Below are 20262 nucleotides of genomic sequence, written 5' to 3'. Positions count from 1 at the left end.
ACAACATAATCCACACATTCAAGATGAAAGAAACAACCTAGTACAAGCAGTTTAAAAAGTGGCAATCGTATTTTTATTCAACCTTAATATGAACAGTCGAAATGGAGTTTAATATGATATTGAAGGTACTTTTCCATTGGCTTCCCCTGGCTTTTCTTCCATGTTTCTCGGAGTCATAAAAGATACAAAATTTAAAATGTTTACAACTAGATAGATGGACAAAAAATAGCCTAGTCAAAACATTTCATGAAATATGTTCAGGACGGTTCTAAGGTAAACAGTATAATTTATTATTAATATTTTCACAATCATTTTAATCATCATTATCAGTACAACCATTTGTTTCAGCATTTCTCCATCTAAATAAATGGAAGCTTTGGTCACAGAAGGAAAAAAACATTCATATACAGTGCACTTAAAAAAAAAAAAATGGGGAAAAACAAAAAACGTATTAATTTTTATTTTTATTTTTTATTTTTTAACAATACTTGATAGGCTTACTCTACATTAAGGCAAACATACTGAAGCATTACTTGTCTGTAATGGAAAAAAGAACATAGAACATAACTATGAAATTACTGAAAAACAAAAGTATTAGTAAAAATTTTAACAATCATTAGCAGTACAGTGAGAACTAATACAACATGTACAAGGCTTTTAGTGACAATACACTTCAATAATAGTATGAATGAAAAAGTAACTGAGCAGCATCACAGAAAAAAGTTTTACTGAAACTATTGGCCTCAAAGATTACACTAAGCAAAATAATAACAAATCATCAATCTGGACAGACATGACGTGATATAGATTGAGAGAAGATTCCCATGGAAAATATGATTGCTGTTAACAATGAAAAAGTTGACGTGATTTACCAAAGTTATAGGTTCTTGTGCTGTGTGGATATTGCAGGTATTCCACTGCGGCTTCCTCACGTTTTAGGGGGGTTGTGGGTGGAGTTCGGTGTCTCTGGTGATGACTACGAACAGACATCCTGAAAACAAACGGACCCCAGATATGCTCTCTCTTCCATCTTCTCAGTGAAGACCAGACCAAAGCGGGGAAAGCTCTGTACAGTGAACCTTCAGTAAAGACCTAAGTGTCTCCTTTGAGGACCCCGACACAGCTTTGCAATAATTGTAAATTACCCTGTGGAGAAGTAGCGAGAAAGAGGATTAGCCTAAACCTGGGGAAAAAAATCAGTTTTGGAAGTCTTAATTATTTTATTTAAAAAAAATGTAACTAGGCAAGTCAGTTAAAAACAAATTCTTATTTAAAATGACGGCCTACACCGGCCAAACCCGGAAGATACTGGGCCAATTGTGCGCCACCCTATGGGACTCCCAATCACGGCTGGTTGTGATACAGACTTGATAGAATCGCTAATAGACAACCATGTATAATAAAAAATGACCTTAGCATGTTTGAGTTCCAGTTCGGCAAGTTCCACCAAGTTCTTTCTGAAGGCTGCTACTCGTCTCGTCTTGAAGTCTAGAAGCTCTATTCCGGAATTGCAGAACATTATCAGGTTCACCCCTCTACATCCCTAATCTGGTTAAGCTTCTCTTACATGCAAAACTTGGGAGTCTGATATAATTTTCAACAGGGAGGGATACTTTTTGGAAAAGTATGAAATGCCTTGAATTATTAATACTGCTAAAAGGTCCAATGCAGCGGTTTTTATCTCAATATCAAATCATTTCAGGGTAACAATTAAGTACCTTACCGTGATGGTTTTAAATTTAAAATTGTAAAAAATAAACAAAAATAGCTTCTTAGCAAAGAGCAATTTCTCAAGCAATAATTTAGCCAGGAAAAAAATTAATATATATATAAAGAAAGTGGATAAAGTACCTTGCTTTGCGGACTCTGAGATTTTCTCAAACTTCTGACAGCACACCTGCTGGCTGGTCTCTGCCTGAAGCACATCTTTGTTCTTTGCCCTGGCTTTGTCCAGAGCTTTGTTTGCATTCTCGTAATCTACCAGGGCCCTCCCTCGCCTATACAATAGATCCTGAAGAACAGCAGATTCCATAGAGCACATTAATACTAACACCACAACACTGTCTGATGAAAATGGTCAGAGAATACCTCTGATAACTGACCAGGGTATCTGACCAGGGTATCTAACTGACCAGGGTATCTGATCATAATTGATTGATGATTAAGAAAAGCAGGGTCATGTTAGGTACCTTAGCAGCTTGTGACTCCCTGAGATAATACTTCAGTAAGTCGGCAAGTTTCAGGTCCTCATCTGCAGCCACTCGAGCCTCTATTTTCTGTAGAGGAAGGGACACCAGCAGAAACTTGTGAACTTTAGACAAGATCTACATTGTGACCAATCACCACCGGTCACCACAGGTCTAGTTTTTGGCTATAATGTATATAGTTATTGATCATAGCCTATGCTTCCGTGTTCATAGCTGGTACACAACAAATTGACAAAATTGCGTCATACATAGAACACAATAGTAAAGAGAAATCCTCGTACCCGTGTTTTCTCAAACAGCTCAGAGACTTTCAAGAAAAATCTGGAAAACAGTAAATTGCATTTGAGTTACTATAGTTTCTAGATTATATTTTTGAGTTATTGTAGATTGTTGGCAGCAGACAATGTATGGAGAGAAAAGGGGAAACTCTTTGCATACTTGCACACATCTGTGGAGTCCTGGGTTCCTAAAGTGTACAGTGTGGATGCGATTCTATTGATATCATCTGCAGCATCTTCAACAGAGGAACTCGCATTAGATCACATTACATTTCAAATAACAGCTCAACCCCCATACTCACACACACACAGATGGTCGGTCAATCATGTACAAAATATATCAATAAAATGCAAGCAAACATCTTTCAGAAAATAACCTACAATGATAAAACATCTGCAGCAGGACAATTTCAAATACGCAGGGAGTCACTTTTCAAACACAGTATCATTTTTTAATGCTGTGGAAATTAGGTTACATACATACATAGTAGTTCCTACACAAAGCTGCGGACATGACAGATGTATTGTCTGATTCTTGGGAATGACAGAGGACTAGATTTCTGAGGGGAATTTGTTTCCTGAAGCTGTCAAAGCAGGATTTAGGTGTGAAAAAACTAGCAGAACATTTTTTTTCTCAAAAGACTAAAAGGGAACCTCATGGCTCTTACCTACTAAGATATAAAAATGTGGACAAAAAATATGGCTACAAAAAACCCAGGTAATTCACAAGTTATTGTGCTCAGCCAAAACATTTTTTAGGAACATGACAAAGTTTAGAATTGAGTCGGCTGTCATCCCCAACATTTTAAGACCGACTGACCCAACTACAAATAACGAAACAACTTACCCATTTCCATATTTGTCAGCGAATTAATATGAAACAGAAAATAGACTTAAAATACAACGCACACCACAAGCACAAACAGGCTGATTTCCACAAACATTAAAACGTGATACCAAAGTGACCCACCAACAGTTCACAGCAAAAACGGCATTTCAATACTTTCAATTGGAATTACTCAAATCAATCTCATTCTCAATAACTGATTCAAATCCATTTATACAGCAGAAAGCTTACCTAGCACGTGGAGATTATGAGACCGTGAGGAGACTTACTTTTGTGAGACCTGATCATTCTATCAGATTTGGAGGAGGCATCTTTGACACGATTATGGTACTCTAAAAGGAATGTCTTCTCATGCTCAAAGAAATCATCTACATCCTGAAATCCAAAAGACAATTTTGTCAAACTTTATACACATACTAACTGTTAAAGACTAAATACAAATCTGAAGATACAGATTTTGACAACTGCATTTATTCAAAATGTGAGCACCATTCATGATGCTAAACAATGTTTTTCAACCAATGCGTAAGTCGCAAAATACTTATGTTGTGATTTCATTCAAATATAAAACTCAAAGCAAGTTCAATCCCCATTTACTTGGCTGAATGGATTTACATAGAAAAGAGTGGAGGGAATGGTTTACACAGAAAAGAGTGGAGGGAATGGTTTACATAGAAAAGAGTGGAGGGAATGGTTTACATAGAAAAGAGTGGAGGGAATGGTTTACACAGAAAAGAGTGGAGGGAATGGATTTACATAGAAAAGAGTGGAGGGAATGGATTTACATAGAAAAGAGTGGAGGGAATGGTTTACATAGAAAAGAGTGGAGGGAATGGTTTACACAGAAAAGAGTGGAGGGAATGGTTTACATAGAAAAGAGTGGAGGGAATGGTTTACACAGAAAAGCAAACCCAACTCACCTTCACCCCTGCCACTAACACACCGTCTGCTGACTTCACCACATTCTTGAAGAAATCTTCCATCTTCTCCCTCTTGTTTTTGCCTCGGACACTCAGCTGTGAACAAAAGAGGTCGAGTAAGGACAAACTGACAATGATAAAACTAAGACATGGTAAGGAAATGGCATATGTTTTCAGGCACATTCGACTAGCCTTTTGAGTTATCTAAAGTTAAAAGAAACGAGAGAGCGAGAGAGAGAGCTTGTCTAATAACATTTCCACAGCTACAATCGTCACCAAAATACAGTCAGGTTAAAAATGATTGGCACCCTTCATAAAGATGAGTAAAAAAGACTGTATTAAATCCCTTGCATGGATAACGGCACTGAGCCTTTTTCGAAAATGTTGTAAGATTAGAGTACATATTGGGAGGTAACTTAGACCATTCCTCCATACAGAATCTTTCCAGATCCTTGATATCCTTCTTCTGAGCGTATGGACTGCCCTCCTCAGTTCAAACCAATGTTTTCAATGGGATTCAAGTCCAGAGACAGATACACAATGCAAAATGTTGATTTGTGAATTTTGCTGTGTGTTTGGGGTTTTTGGCTTGCTGGAAGATCCATTTTCTGCCTACTAGCAGAGACAGACATATTTTTGGCTAAAATGTCCTGGTACTGGGTGTTCTCCAAACGGCTTCTATCTTCAAGGCCATCAGATTGTTAAATAGCCATCACTAGCCGGCTACCACCCGGTTGCTCAACCCTGCATCTTAGAGTCCTGCTTCCCTATATACATAGACATGGAATCACTGGTCACTTTAATAATAGAACACTAGTCACTTTAATAATGTTTACATACTGCTTTACTCATCTCTTATGTACAGTTGAAGTCGGAAGTTTACATACACCTTAGCCAAATACATTTAAACTCAGTTTCACAATTCTGACATTTAATACTAATAAAAATTCCCTGTCTTAGGTTAGTTAGGATCACCACTTTATTTTAAGAATGTGAAATGTCAGAATAATAGTAGAGAGATTTATTTAACCTTTTCTTTCATCACATTTCCAGTGGGTCAGAAGTTTACATACACTCAATTAGTATTTGGTAGCATTGCCTTTAAATTGTTGAACTTGGGTCAAACATTTCATGTAGCCTTCCACAAGCTTCCCACAATAAGTTGGGTGAATTTTGGCCCATTCCTCCTGACAGAGCTGGTGTAACTGAGTCAGGTTTGTAGGCTTCCTTGCTCACACACGCTTTTTCAGTTCTGCCACAAATTTTCTATGGGATTGAGGTCATGGCTTTGTGATGGCCACTCCAATACCTTTACTTCGTTGTCCTTAAGCCATGTTGCCACAACTTTAGAAGTATGCTTGGGTCATTGTCCATTTGGAAGACCCATTTGCGACGTTCCTGACTGATGTCTTGAGATGTTGCTTCAATATATCCACATAATTTTCCGTCTTCGTGATGCCATCTATTTTGTGAAGTGCACCAGTCCTCCTGCAGCAAAGCACCCCCACAACATGATGCTGCCACCCCCGTGTTTCACAGTTGGGATGGTGTTCTTCAGCTTGCAAGCATCCCCCTTTTTCCTCCAAACATAACAATGGTCATTATGGCCAAACAGTTCTATTTTTTTTTCCATCAGACTAGAGGACATTTCTCCAAAAAGTGCAATCTTTGTCCCCATGTGCAGCTGCAAACCGAAGTCTGTCTTTTTTAATGGTGGTTTTGGAGCAGTGGCTTTTTCCTTGCCGAGTGGCCTTTCAGGTTATGCCGATATAGGACTCGTTTTACTGTGGATATAGATACTTTTGTACCCGTTTCCTCCAGCATCTTCACAAGGTCCTTTGCTGTTGTTCTGGGATTGATTTGTACTTTTCGCACCCAAGCACATTCATCTCTAGGAGACAGAACGCATCTCCTTCCTGAGCGGTATGACAGCTGCGTGGTCCCATGGTGTTTATACTTGCGTACTATTGTTTGTACAGATGAACGTGGTACCTTCAGGTGTTTGGAAATTGCTCCCAAGGATGAACCAGACTTGTGGAGGTCTACAATTGTTTTTCTGAGGTCTTGGCTGATTTCTTTTGATTTTCCCATGATGTCAAGTAAAGAAACACTGAGTTTGAAGGTAGGCCTTGAAATACATCCACAGGTACACCTTCAATTGACTCAAATTATGTCAATTACCCGATCAGAAGCTTCTAAAGCCATTACATATTTTTCTGGAATTTTCCAATCTGTTTAAAGGCACAGTCAACTTAGTGTATGTAATCTTCTCACCCACTGGAACTGTGATACAGTAAATTATAAGTGAAGTGTTCTGTCTGTAACAAGTTGTTGGAAAAATTACTTGTGTCATGCACAAAATAGATGTCCTAACCGACTTGCCAAAACTATAGTTAGTTAACAAGACATTTGTGGAGTGGTTGAAACAACGAGTTTTAATGACTCCAACCTAAGTGTATGTAAACTTACGACTTCAACTGTATATACTGTATTCTATTCTACTATATTTTAGTCAATGCCACTCCGACATTGCCCGTCCTAATATTTATAAATTCCACTCCATTATTTTACTTTTAGATGTGTGTATTGTTGTGAACTGTTAAGATACTACTGCACTGTTGGAGCTAGGAACACAAGCATTTCGATACACCCGCAATACCATCCGCTAAATATGTGTATGCGACCAATAAAATTGGATTTGAATTAATGATGATGTCGTTGACCTTAAAAAGCGCTCCATGACCAGTGGAAGCAAAATAGCCCCATAAAATAAAAGATCCACCACCATATTGTGCAGTTGGTATGGATATAATCACTGGAAAATAAACTGGAGGAACTCCGTTCGAGATCATCCTACCAATGGGACATTAAAAACACGAATATGTTTCACCAAGTCGTGGATGAATGACGACACTGATAATATAGAGCTGGCTGGGTTTTCCGTGCATCAGCAGGGCAGAACAGCTAAGTCTGGTAATATAAGGGGTGGAGGTGTATGTCCATTTGTCAATAACACCTGGTGCGCGATGTCTAATATTAAAGAAGTCTCAAGGTATTGCACGCCTGAGGTAGTGTACCTCATGATAAACTGTAGACCACACTATCTACCAAGAGAGTTTTCACCTATATTATTTGTAGCCATCCCTTTTACACCAAACCGATGCTGGCACTGAGACCAAACTCAATGAGCTGTATGGCTTTAAGCAATCAAGAAAATGCTCATCCAGAAGCGGCGCTCCTAGTGGCCGGGGACTTCAATGCAGGTAAACTTTAATCCGTTCTACATCATTTCTACCAGCATGTCACATGTGCAATCAGAGAAAAAAAAAAAAACTCTAGACCACCTTTACTCCACACACGTATACAAAGCTCTCCCTCCATTTGGCAAATCTGACCATAATTCTATTCTCCTGATTCATGCTTACAAGCAAAAACTAAAGCAGGAAGTACCAGTGACCCGCTCAATACAGAAGTGGTCAGATGACGCGGATGCTACACTACAGGACTGTTTTGCAAGCACAGACTGGAATACGTTCTGGGATTCATCCTAAGGCATTGAGGAGTATACCACCTCAATCACCAGCTTTATCAATAAGTGCATCGATGAAGTCTTCCCCACAGTGACCGTGCGTACATCCAGCGGAACACTAATCCGGATGCTTTTAAGAAATCCTGCTATGCCCTCAAACAGGCAAAACGTCAATACAGGACTAAGATTGAATCCTATTACACGGGCTCTGATGCTTGTCAGATGTGACAGGGCTGGCAAACGATTATGGACTAGAAAGGGAAACCCAGCCGCGAGCTGCCCAGTGACGCGAGCCTACCAGATGAGCTAAATGCCTTTTATGTTCGCATCGAGGCAAGCAACACTGAAGCATGCATGAGCACCAGCTGTTCCAGACTACTGTGTGATCACTCTCTCCGATGTGAGCAAGACCTTTAAAACAGGTAACCATCACAAGGCCGCGGGGCCAGACGGATTACTAGGATGTGTACTCAGAGCATGCGCAGACCAACTGGCAAGTGTCTTCACTGACAAACTTTTCAATCTATCCCTGGCCGAGTCTGTAATACCTACATGTTTCAAGCAGACCACCATAGTCACTGTGCCCAAGAAAGTGAAGGTAACCGCCCCGTAGCACTCACATCGGTAGCCATGAAGTGCTTTGAAAGGCTGGTCATCAACACCCTCATCCAGGAAACTCTAGACCCACGCACATACCACCCCAACAGATCCATAGATGACGCAATCTCAATCGAACTCCACACTGCCCTTTCCCACCTGGACAAAAGGAACACCTACAGTACCAGCCAAAAGTTTGGACACGCCTACTCATTCTAGGGTTTTCTTATTTTTTTTTACATTGTAGAATAATAGTGAAGACATCGAAACTCCTTCAAGACGATTGGAAAAACATTCCAGGTGAAGCTGGTTGAGAGAATGCCAAGTGTGCAAAGCTGTCATCAAGGCAAAGGGTGCCTGCTTTGAAGAATCTCAAATATAAAATATATTTTGATTTGTTTAACACTTTTTTTGTTACTACATGATTCCATGTGTTATTTCATAGTTTTGATGTCTTCTCTATTATTCTACAATGTAGGAAAAAAAACTTGAATGAGTAGATGTGTCCAAACTTTAGACTGGTACTGTATGTGAGAATGCTTTTATTGACTACAGCTCAACATTCAACACCATAGTGCCCACAAGGTTCATCACTAAGCTAAGGATCCTGGGACAAAACACCTCCCTCTGAAACTGGATCCTGGACTTCCTGACAGGCTGCCCCTAGGTGGTAAGGGTAGGCAACAACACATCTGCCACGCTGATCCTCAACACTGGGGCCCCTTAGGGGTGCGTGCTTTGTCCCATCCTGTTCAAACACGACTGCGTGGCCAAGCACGACTCCAATACCATCAGTAAGTTTGCTGACAACACAACAGCTCACCACACAACAATCACCGACAACGATAAGACAGCCTATAGGGAGGTCAGACACCTGACAGTGTGGTGAGCAAGCCAAAGGAGCTAATTGTGGACTAGAGGAAAAGGAGGGCTGAACAGGCCCCCATTAACATCGACAAGGCTGTAGTGGAGCGGGTCGGGAGCTTCGAGTTCCTTGGTGTCCACATCACCAACAAACTATCATGGTCCAAACACACCAAGACAGTTGTGAAGTGGGCACGGCAACACCATTTCCCCCTCAGGAGACTGAAAAGATTTGGCATAGGTCCCCAGATCCTTAAAAAGTTCTACATCTGCACCATCAAGAGCATCCTGACCAGTTGCATCACCACCTGGTATGGCAACTGCTCGGCATCCGACCGTAAGGCGCTACACATGGTAGGGCGTACGGCCCAGTACATCACTGGGGCCAAGCTTCCTGTCATCCAGGACCTATATACTAGGCGGTGTCAGAGGAAGGCCAGAAAAATTGTCCAGTCACCCAAGTCATAGTTCTCTCTGCTACTGCATGGTAAGCGGTACCGAAGCTCCAAGTCTAGGTCCAAACAGCTTCTTAACAGCTTCTACCCCCAAGCCATAAGACTGCTGAACAATTAATGAAATGGCCACCGGACTATTTACATTGACACCCCCCCCACCCCTTGTTTTACACTGCTGCTACGTGCTGTTTATTATCTATGCATAGTCACCTTACCCCAGCACATTGACTCGGGACCGGTACCCCCTGTATATAGCCTCGTTATTGTTATTTTATTGTGTTACTTTTTATTTTAAAAATGTACTTTATTTATTAAGTAAATATTTTCTAAACTCATTTCACATTAAGGTTGTATTCGGCTCATGTGACAAATACAATTGAATTTGAATTGTATTAGTTTAAAATAACATAATTTCAAAAACATTGGAGCATACAATATAGCTCAGTATTTGTATTATTTATTTTAAACAGTCTTTTTGACTCATCTTTATCAAGGGAGACAATACTTTTGGACCTGACTGGAAATCTAAATCCTAAATTGGTAATCTCAACCCCACTTACGTCTTGGTTGTACTCTAAAAAGACATGGAAGTTCATGTCTTTCCTTAAGACAGGATGGGCAGCCACACGGCAAAGAAACACTTCATGCATCGCCACGGTCTTCTTGAAGATAGCCAAGTATTCGCTGAAACACAGATATAGCCAAGATATGAACCAATGGCATTCAGTGCATCCAAGTATCCCAACCAAACCACTATACTGAAACACAAAAACAATGTACGAGCAACGTGGGTCGTGTCAAGTAGGCACGGAAGGTTATAAAACACAGAGAGCATGAAATGAGGTTGTACTATCCTAACTTTTTGTTTTATGTGACCTAATGAACATGAACTCACGCTTCAAGTTCCTGTTTCATTTTGGTGAACTCTTCCTTGGTCATGGAACCTTCACCTTCCCCCAGTTTCTGTAACTTCTCTCTAGAGGCATCGAAGTCAGGTCTTGGTGGGGCAGGGGGAATCTACAATTCAACAAATCACAGTTAAATCAGCAGTTTCTTGGAAATGAACATCAAGCTAAGTTCATTACTCCATGACACCAGACAGTTTTAATGAGAAAGGGAAATGACAATGAATCATTTGTTTTCTAAAACCCTGAAGTTTATAAGCCAATCCTAAAAGCCAAAACAGCAATCTCCCAAATCGCACCCTATTCCCATATAGTGCACAACTTGTCAAAAGTAGTGCACTATATAGGTAATAGGGTGCCATTTGGGGGGGGCAGAGTACCCTGGATGGGGCTCAGTACTTACAATGTAGCCTGCATACTCCTCATTCTCCACGAAAGAGTCATGGAGCCAGATGAACTCCTCATGCTGCCTCACCACTGAAAACTCATTCTGCTTGAAGTTAGGAAGAGTGCTCTGGAAGGTAAACAAAATAATAGGAATCAGACGTCAATCATAGAACACATTATACTGAAAAACAGAGCCAAATACAGAATAGAGCATTTCTCTATGGCTCTTCAGAAAATATCTTTCTGCCAATTAGAATGTGCAGCTCAATTTATTTATTTTTTTAAATGGGAAAAAACTTAGATGATCTGGACACAATGATGATCACAACGATCATCTAAAGACAGTGACTAAACCCTTTGAATCATTAATGAATTCCTTCCTTCACAAGAGTCCTTGAAACATTATAAAAGCAGCCGTAAAAACAAATAAACCCATGACATGAGGTTACACTTTGATAGTGACAGGAAATGAATGACTATTTGAATTCTCTCTGCATAGAAAATGAAGTGGAGTGGAATGCCATCATGCAGTTTCTTAACCTTAGATCTTCATTTGCGTTCCGTTCCATGAAATCAACAAAGCTGATTTTGCATACACACTTATTTTCAGAAGACAACATGAATGTGGAGATAAGATGACTGCTGAGGAGGAACATAATTGCAAGTCATGTGACATGAGTCTCGATTCATACAGCCATAAAAATGCACATGATTGGCCTTTCATTTGCCAAGTGCCAGGGCAAACAGGAATAAATAGACAGGTAGCTAAACTCTCTTACCTTAGTATGGACAGTAAACTTAACCTTGTCCCGCTCACTCAACGCATCAGAAATGTCCACTTGAAGTGTTGCATCAGTTTGGAGGTCAACATTGACTGCCCTAGGCTGCAAAATATTGTAACAGATATTGTATTGTATTTAGTGATGAACAAATGACAAAATCACCATTCCCCAATAGCTGGCTCTGTCAAATAACATCTTGGCTAGTTTGATTAATCAGGCTGTAAAACAAAATTATTTGGTATATACAGCCTGACACGAATGCCTGCAAAATCATGCAAATATTCCTTACAAGCCAGAATGTTAAATAAACTTACTCTACGGGTTGTCTGTGCGCCTTGTGTGTAGATCGCTGCTCAACATTTTAGACAGAATATCCACAGGAAAGTATTGTTTACACAACTTTAGAGAGAGCCTGTAGGTATATGGTTCAGAATGCCAAATGAAACCAGGCAACGCTCATCACCTGGCCAATACCATCCCTATAGTGAAGCATGGTGGCGGCAGCATCATGCTGTGGAGATGTTTTTCAGAGGCAGGGACTGGGAGATTAGTCAAGGTCAAGATTACAGAGGGAAAGATCCTTGATGAAATCCTGCTCCAGAGCAGGGCGAAGGTTCACCTTCCAACAGGACAACGACCCTAAGCACACAGCCAAAACAACGCAGGAGTGGCTTCGGGACAAGTCTCAATGTCCTTGAGTGGCCCAGCCAGAGCCCAGACTTGAACCCGATTTAATGTCTCTGGAGAGACCTGAAAATAGCTGTGCAGCAATGCTCCCCATACAACCTGACAGAGCTTGAGACGATCTGCAGAGAAGAATGGGAGAAGCTCCCCAAATACAGGTGTGCCAAGCTCATACCCAAGAAGACTCGAGGCTGTAATCGCTGTCAAAGGTGATTTTACAAAGTACTGAGTAAAGGGTCTGAATACTTATGTAAATGTGATATTTCAAAAAACCTGTTTTTGCTTTGTCATTATGGGGTATTGTGTGTAGACTAGTGAGGTAAAAAAACGATTGAATCCATTTTAGAATAAGGCTGTAACGTAACTAAATGTGAAAAAGATCAAGGGATCTGAATACTTTCCAAATGCACTGTAAAAGGTAGAAATATGCAATATCTTTCTTATGCATATTTTGGTATTATTCTACACATGGGACTATTATTGTAATGAGCTCCGCCTCTAAACAAGACCATATTTGGTTGGTCCGGACCAGACCAAATCTGAAATAATAATCCATGGACGTACGGTGTTGGTCGGTGCTCAGTGGGTCAGGATACCTGTTACAGTAGATGGAAAGAGGGTTGGTGGTAGGTGCAGTTGGAGCAGGGAGAGGTGACATTAACGAGAGAGGGAGGGGTTGTCCAGAATGTTTTCACTGTCCTTCTTTGACCACCAGATTACGGAAAGAGAATGAAAGAAAAAACTTATGTGCTGAACATAACAGGATGCCAGTGGAAGGGAGGACAGCAGCAATTATTTTTCCATTGTAGCCAATTCAATTGCAGCAATTCCGTTCTGTTTAAATCACTTAATAATTCATGATCAAACGTGATATCAGTAAAAACACTAAATTGGTAGATCTAACTTGAATTGTTATTTCTGTGAACTTTCATTATCCTCCCTCATGAGGAAGAGAAATGAGAAAATATCTTAAAGATGTGGGTTTTGGTAACGGAATTACAAAGAAGAAGGCAATTTGTCTTACACTACTGTTCAAAGGTTTGGGGTCGCTTAGAAATGTCCTTGTTTTTTAAAGAAAAACACATTTTTTGTCCATTAAAACAACATCAAATTGATCAGAAATACAGTGTAGACATTGTTAATGTTGTAAATGACTTGTAGCTGGAAACGGCAGATTTTTCACAGAATATCTACATAGGCGTACAGAGGCCCATTATCAGCAACCATCACTCCTGTGTTCTAATGGCACATTGTGTTAGCTAATCCAAGTTTATCATTTTAAAAGGCTAATTGATCATTAGAAAACCCTTTTGCAATTATGTTAGCACAGCTGAAAACTGTTGTCCTGGTTAAAGAAGCAATAAAACTGGCCTTCTTTAGAAAAGTTGAGTATCTGGAGCATCAGCATTTGTGGGTTCGATTACAGGCTCAAAATGGCCAGGAACAAATAACTTTCTTCTGAACCTAGTCAGTCTATTCCTGTTCTGAGAAATGAAGGCTATTCCATGCAAGAAATTGCTGAAGATCTCGTACAACGCTGTGTACTACTCCCTTTACAGAACAGCGCAAACTGGCTCTAACCAGAATAGAAAGAGGAGTGGGAGGTCCCGGTGCACAACTGAGCAAGAGGACAAGTCCATTAGAGTGTCTAGTTTGAGAAACAGACGCCTCACAAGTACTCAACTTGCAGCTTCATTAAATAGTACCCGCAAAGTGAGTTGCAAAGAAAAAGCCATATCTCAGACTGGCCAATAAAAAGAAAAGATTAAAGATGGGCAAAATAACAGACACTGGACAGAGGAACTCTGCCTAGAAGGCCAGCAACCTGGAGTCAACTCTTCACCGTGTTTTAATTTTCTTTCAAAAACAAGGACATTTCTAAGTGACCCCAAACTATTGAACGGTAGTGTACATTAAGAAAAGTAATTATCCAAAACGAAATATAAGTGTTCATATTAGTAGGCAGGGGTCTTAAACGATATTAAAAACACAATCATGTTAAAGTTAAGACTTTCTGTTAGACGTTTTCTAAGACCCTTTCCAATCTGTTTGACCAGAAATCAAAGCCTTTGCTTATTCCTAATTTTTAGGATGGAAAATGTTTTACAGATTTATATATCTTAATATCTCAAAAATATAGTCTCTTGACTTTCATTTGACATCCTCCTATTAACTTAACATGTTGGAGATCACTTTTGTTTAGATGGAAATGACAATTTATATTGGATATTCGGTCTCCTCTTGTCAATAGCTATTGAACCAAGCAAGCCATGACAATATAAATATGCACTGAGTGTAGAAAACATTATGAACACCTACTCTTTCCATGACATAGACTGACCAGGCGAATCCAGGTGAAAGCTATGATCCCTTATTGATGTCACTTGTTAAATCCACTTAAATCAGTGTAGATGAAGGCGAGGAGACAGGTTAAAGAAGGATTTTTAAGCCTTGAGACATGGATTGTGTATGTGTGCCATTTAGAGGGTGAATGGGCAAGAAAATATTTAAGTGCCTTTGAACGGGTTATGGTGGTAGGTGCCAGATGCACTGGTTTGTGTCAAGAAATGTAACGCTGCTGGGTTTCTCACACTCAACAGATTCCTGTGTGTATCAAGAATGGACCACCACTCAAAGGTCATCCAGCCAACTTGACAACTGTGGAAAGCACTGGAGTCAACATGGGCCAGCATCCCTGTTTAACACTTTTGACACCTTGTAGAGTCCATGCCCTGACAACTTGAGGCTGTTCTTCCATATGAATAAGGTGTTCTTAATGATTTGTAGACTCCAAGACAGACCCCTTGACTTTTTCCACATTTTGTTAAGTTAAAGCCTTATTCTAAAATGGATTAAATATGCCATTTTCCTCAGCAATCTACACACAATACCCCATAATGACAAAGTGAAAACAGTTTTTTAGGAATTTTAGCAAATGTATTAAAAACAGAAATAGCTTATTTACACAAGTATCAGACCCTTTGCTGTGAGACTGTGAATTGAGTCCAGGTGTCCTGTTTCCATTGATCATCCTTGAGATGTTTCTACAACTTGATTGGAGTCCACCTGTGGTAAATTCAATTAATTGGACATGATTTGGAAAGGCCCACATCTGTTTATATAAGGTCCTACAGTTGACAGTGCATGTCAGAGCAAAAAGCAAGCCATGAGGTAAAAGGAATTGTTCGTAGAGGTCCGAGACAGGATTGTGTCGAGGCACAGATCTGGGGAAGGGTACCAAAAAATTTCTGCAGCATTGAAGTTCCCGAAAAACACAGTGGCCTCCATCATTCTTAAATTAAAGAAGTTTGGAACCACTAAGACTCTTCCTAGAGCTGGCCGCCTGGCCAAAATGAGCAATCGGAGGAGAAGGGCCTTGGTCAGGGATGTGACCAAGAAACTGATGGTCACTCTGACAGAGCTCTAGAGTTACTCTGTGGAGATGGGAGACACTTTCAGAAGGACAACCATCTCCGCACCACTCCACCAATCAGGCCTTTATGGTAGAGTGGCCAGACGGAAGCCACTCCTCAGTAAAAGGCACATGACAGCCCGCTTGGAGTTTGCCAAAAGAAACAAAGACTCTCAGGCCATGAAAAACAAGATTCTCTGATCTGATGAAACCAAGATTGCCCTCTTCGGCCAGAATGCCAAGTGTCACGTCTGGACGAAACCTGGCACAATCCCTACAGTGAAGCATGGTGGTGGCAGCATCATGCTGTGTGGATGTTTTTCAGCGGCAGGGACTGGGAGACTAGTCAGGATCGAGGCAAAGATGAACGGAGCAAAGTACAGGGGGTCCTGAGCACTCTGGAGCAGGTTCTCAGACTAGGGCGAAGGTTCACCTTCCAGCAGGACAACAACCCTACGCACAAAGCCAAGACAACACAGGAGTTGCTTCGGGACAAGTCTCTGGATGTCCTTGAGTGGCCCAGCCAGAGCCCGGACTTGAACCCGATCTAACATCTATGGAGAGACCTGAAAATAGCTGTGCAGCAACCCTCCCAATCCAACATGACAGAGCTTGTGAGGATCTGTAGAGATGAATGGGAGAAACTCCCCAAATACAGGTGTGCTGAGCTTGTAGCGTCATACCCAAGAAGACTCGATGCTGTAAATCGCTGCCAAAGGTGCTTCAACAAAGTACTGAGCAAAGGGTCTGAATACTTATGTAAATTAGTATTTCGTTTTGTATTTGTAGCTAACGGTAGCTAGCTATTCAAAAAAAATTGACGTCTGTTGTTAGCCACGGATGTCACCTGTCTAACAGCTGATCAGATCATGCAATAAGGAATTACTGCAGAATACCAATAATACAAATAGCTACCAAAGGTGCTTCAACAAAGTACGGAATACTTCCAGTACCAGTCAAAAGTTGACACACCTACTCATTCAAGGGTTTTTCTTTATTTTTACATTGTAGAATAATAGTGAAGACATCAAAACTATGAAATAACACATAGAATCATGTAGTAACCAAAATGTGTTAAATGAAAATATATTTATATTTTAGAATCTTCAAAGTAGCCACCCTTTGCCTTGATGACAGCTTTGTACACTCTTGGCATTCTCTCAACCAACTTCACCTGGAATGCTTGAGATCCCACATATGCTGAGCACTTGTTGGCTGCTTTTCCTTTACTCTGCGGTCCAACACATCCCAAACCATCTCAATTTGGTTGAGGTCAGGTGATTGTGGAGGCCAGGTCACTTGATGCAGCACTCCATCACTGTCCTTCTTGGTCAAATAGCCCTTACACAGCCTGGAGGTGTGTTGGGTTATTGTCCTGTTGAGAAACTAATGCTAGTCCCACTAAGCGCAAACCTTGATGGGATGGCGTATCGCCGCAGAATGATAATGAACTTATCCTCTGCAGCAGAGGTAACTCTGGGTCTTCCTTTCCTGTGGCGGTCCTCATGAAAGCCAGTTGACTGACCTTCATGTCTTAAAGTAATGATGGACTGTCGTTTCTCTTTGCTTTTTTGAGCTGTTCTTGCCATAATATAGACTTGGTCATTTACCAAATATACCTTCTGTATACCACACTTACCTTGTTACAACACAACTGGTTGGCTCAAACGCATTAAGGCACACCTTGTAATTGAAATGCATTCCAGGTGACTACCTCATGAAGCTAGTTGAGAGAATACCAAGAGTGTGCAAAGCTGTCAGAGGCAAAGGTTGGCTACTTTGAAGAAACTCAAATAAAAATCTATTTTGATTTGTTTAACACTTTTTTGGTTACTACATGATTCCATGTGTTATTTCATAGTTTTGATATCTTCACTGTTATTCTACAATGTAGAAAATAGTAAAAATAAAGAAAAACTCAATGAGTAGGTGTGTTCAAACTTTTGACTGGTACTGTATGTAAATGTGATATTTCAGTTTTGCATTTGTAATAAATGTTCAAACATTTTTTTTTTAACTATTATTGTTTTTTCATTATGGGGTATTGTGTGTAGATTGATGAGGGGGAAAACAATTCAATACATTTTTAGAATAAGCCTATAACGTAACAAAAAGTGGAAAAAGTCCAGGGGTCTGAATACTTTTCGAAGGCACTGTATATGAATTGGATTTCAATCTTACCTTAAAAAAAGGTATCGCTTGTTCTTCATCCTCCCCTGGTTAAGAACAAAAAATGTTCATGTCATGGCACGCTTGGGGCAATAGCTATTGACGAGAGAAAACCGAATATCCAATAAAACGAACTTTACCTCCGTGCCAAACCAAACCATATACCTACCGGCTCTCTACGGAGTTGGGTACACAATAGTTTATTCGTCTTAACTTTTGAGCAGCTGAAGGACAAACCGCACAGACAACCGGTAAGTTTCAATGTGATTTTATTCAACATTCTGGCTTATAAGGAACATTTACATGATTTTCTAGGCATTAGTGTCGAGCTGTATACAAATTAATTGTGTATTACAGCATGATTAATCAGACTATGTATTGGCTTACTAGCCAACTCAGAAGCTGTGCACGTCCTAACCCATTCATAGATGCTAACTACCTTTAGTGCCTATGGATGAAGGTATCTTCTTCCCGGGGACTTTTGTTAAGAGCCCCCGAGGCATGCTCTAAACATGAACACGTATCGCTTGCGGTATGGTTTTGGAAACATATCTTTCATATCAGCAAGAACTAATCATTTAAAAAAAATAAACGAAAAGTTCAATTACTACACACCTTTAATAGGGTTGGGATTAGTGTTCCCACACGGCCATATCTCCATGTTACAGCGCATGTTTAAGGAAAGACAAGCGGGAGCAGGCGACCACCTCTTCTAGTTAGCTATCTAGCATGCTCCGAACACCTGTGTGAAACGGAAGAAGGCCGCCAGAAACTTGTTGTAGCTGAAAAATACTGTCGGCTGCAACTGTGATAAAGCCGGCTAAAACAGTGTACACAGTTAGTGTAGATTTTGCATGTGTGAAAATACCATTATGGAAAAGATTGCAGTCAGTATAACGGCACTATGCTTCAATTAGTGCATCCAAAATACCACAGTTGACTGCACTTTCAAAACGGCAATATGTTTTGGTTAGGGTTTGATGTGATATGAAAGTAAAGGGCTTTATGTTTCTAGAACCGTATCGCAATTGATAATCGATTCACGTTTAGATGGAGTTTTTAGCTGTTTTGGCTGCCAGAGCCGGTCTACCTTTGAAAATAACATAAGGTGTGACACTAACAAAGTATGAGTAACTTTACATTATTGGGCTATGCACTTCCTAGCTTAGCTAGCAAGCTAGCCTGCAAAACAATAACAGAAATCTAATAAATGTGCATAGGTATATGGGTCTGTTACTAGTTAGCAATGGCAATATAGTTATTCATACAGTGAGCAGTTAAAATAAGCTTATGTTCATTGTTAACAAACGGTAACTAACGTTAGTTAGCTAGCTAATGGATTGTAACAGTTGCCAGCTAGCTGGCCAGCTAGTAGGAAGTCAACTGACTCCTGATGTGGTCAAGCTGGCTAGCTTAGCTAACAGTAGCTAGCTAATCAACAAATTTGACGTCTGTTAGCCACGGCTTTCACTTGTCTAACAGCTGATCAAATCGTGCAATAAGGAATTACTGCAGAATACAAATAATATAAATAGCTGATCGAACTGTTAAGATCAAAATACAAATAAAATAAATATTTTTTGTATTTTAAATCAAAGAAAAAAAAACTTACTCCTCTGTCCTCCTCGGAGAGGAAATCGGGACCATCGTCCAGCCCTTCTTGCTAGGTAAACAAAATACGGCGTCACAGGACATGCATTAGCTACATTAACTTTCAATGGGCAAATCATCGTTTATTGATGAATGTGTCAGCTGATTGCACATATAAAACAATGAGGTGCGCTAGCTAGCTAGAGTAAATTGTGTATAACACCTACCATCATGGCTGCTGCGGGTGGAATAGTGAGGAAGTCGTGTGACCGTGGGATCTGAGAAGGTGGAGCCAAAGTCAGTAAATAGTGTGGAGGAGCTTTCAATTCAAACTTTCAAGTGGGGCCAAGAGTAGTCACTTCACTAGTACTACTAGGCTCTTCCAAATATTTTTACTCTCACAATTTCATCCCAACACATTCACAAAACTATTAAAAAGGTTTAAACATTGTCTATACCCTTCATGGATAGATCCATCGAAGTGGGTTATTTGTCCTTTGGGGATTAGATTTGCATTTGCAGCACAAACCACCAGTTTGTGACCTTGGTTAACTCTCTGAATCTGTAGGTAAGGTATCATGTGATCTAGATGAGCCCATTGATTAAGAATCAACAGCAAAAGGCTTTCCATAATTA

At 40.2% G+C, this 20262-nt stretch overlaps 1 protein-coding gene across 1 annotated transcript; it reads right to left on the bottom strand.

The window, feature by feature from the left end:
* Positions 1–50: 50 nt before the first annotated feature.
* Positions 51–19922, bottom strand: LOC115146007 (sorting nexin-6-like). Its single transcript, XM_029687744.2, has 14 exons — positions 19854–19922; positions 19649–19699; positions 11769–11873; positions 11006–11116; positions 10593–10714; positions 10258–10381; positions 4253–4348; positions 3602–3707; positions 2646–2721; positions 2489–2528; positions 2190–2276; positions 1852–2011; positions 1412–1497; positions 51–1146 (listed from the first exon to the last, which is right to left on the bottom strand). The coding sequence occupies exons 1-14, from the start codon at positions 19857–19859 to the stop codon at positions 1093–1095; spliced, it is 1224 nt and encodes a 407-aa protein (XP_029543604.1). The 5' UTR covers positions 19860–19922; the 3' UTR covers positions 51–1092.
* Between the last annotated feature and the right edge of the window lie 340 nt (positions 19923–20262).

This window comes from Oncorhynchus nerka, linkage group LG18 (genome assembly GCF_034236695.1).
Source record: "Oncorhynchus nerka isolate Pitt River linkage group LG18, Oner_Uvic_2.0, whole genome shotgun sequence".
NCBI lineage: Eukaryota > Metazoa > Chordata > Actinopteri > Salmoniformes > Salmonidae > Oncorhynchus > Oncorhynchus nerka.
The sequence above is the reverse complement of the archived record's forward strand: the minus strand, read 5'-3'. Positions and strand labels throughout refer to the sequence as shown.

Bases quoted from the DNA above. Each gene is read 5' to 3' on its own strand.
- LOC115146007 (XM_029687744.2), bottom strand. The intron at 10,382-10,592 runs GTGAGTTCATGT...TCTGTGTTTCAG, and splicing joins ATGAAACAGGAACTTGAAGC to CGAATACTTGGCTATCTTCA. The intron at 2,722-3,601 runs GTAAGTCTCCTC...CCTCTGTTGAAG, and splicing joins AATGATCAGGTCTCACAAAA to ATGCTGCAGATGATATCAAT.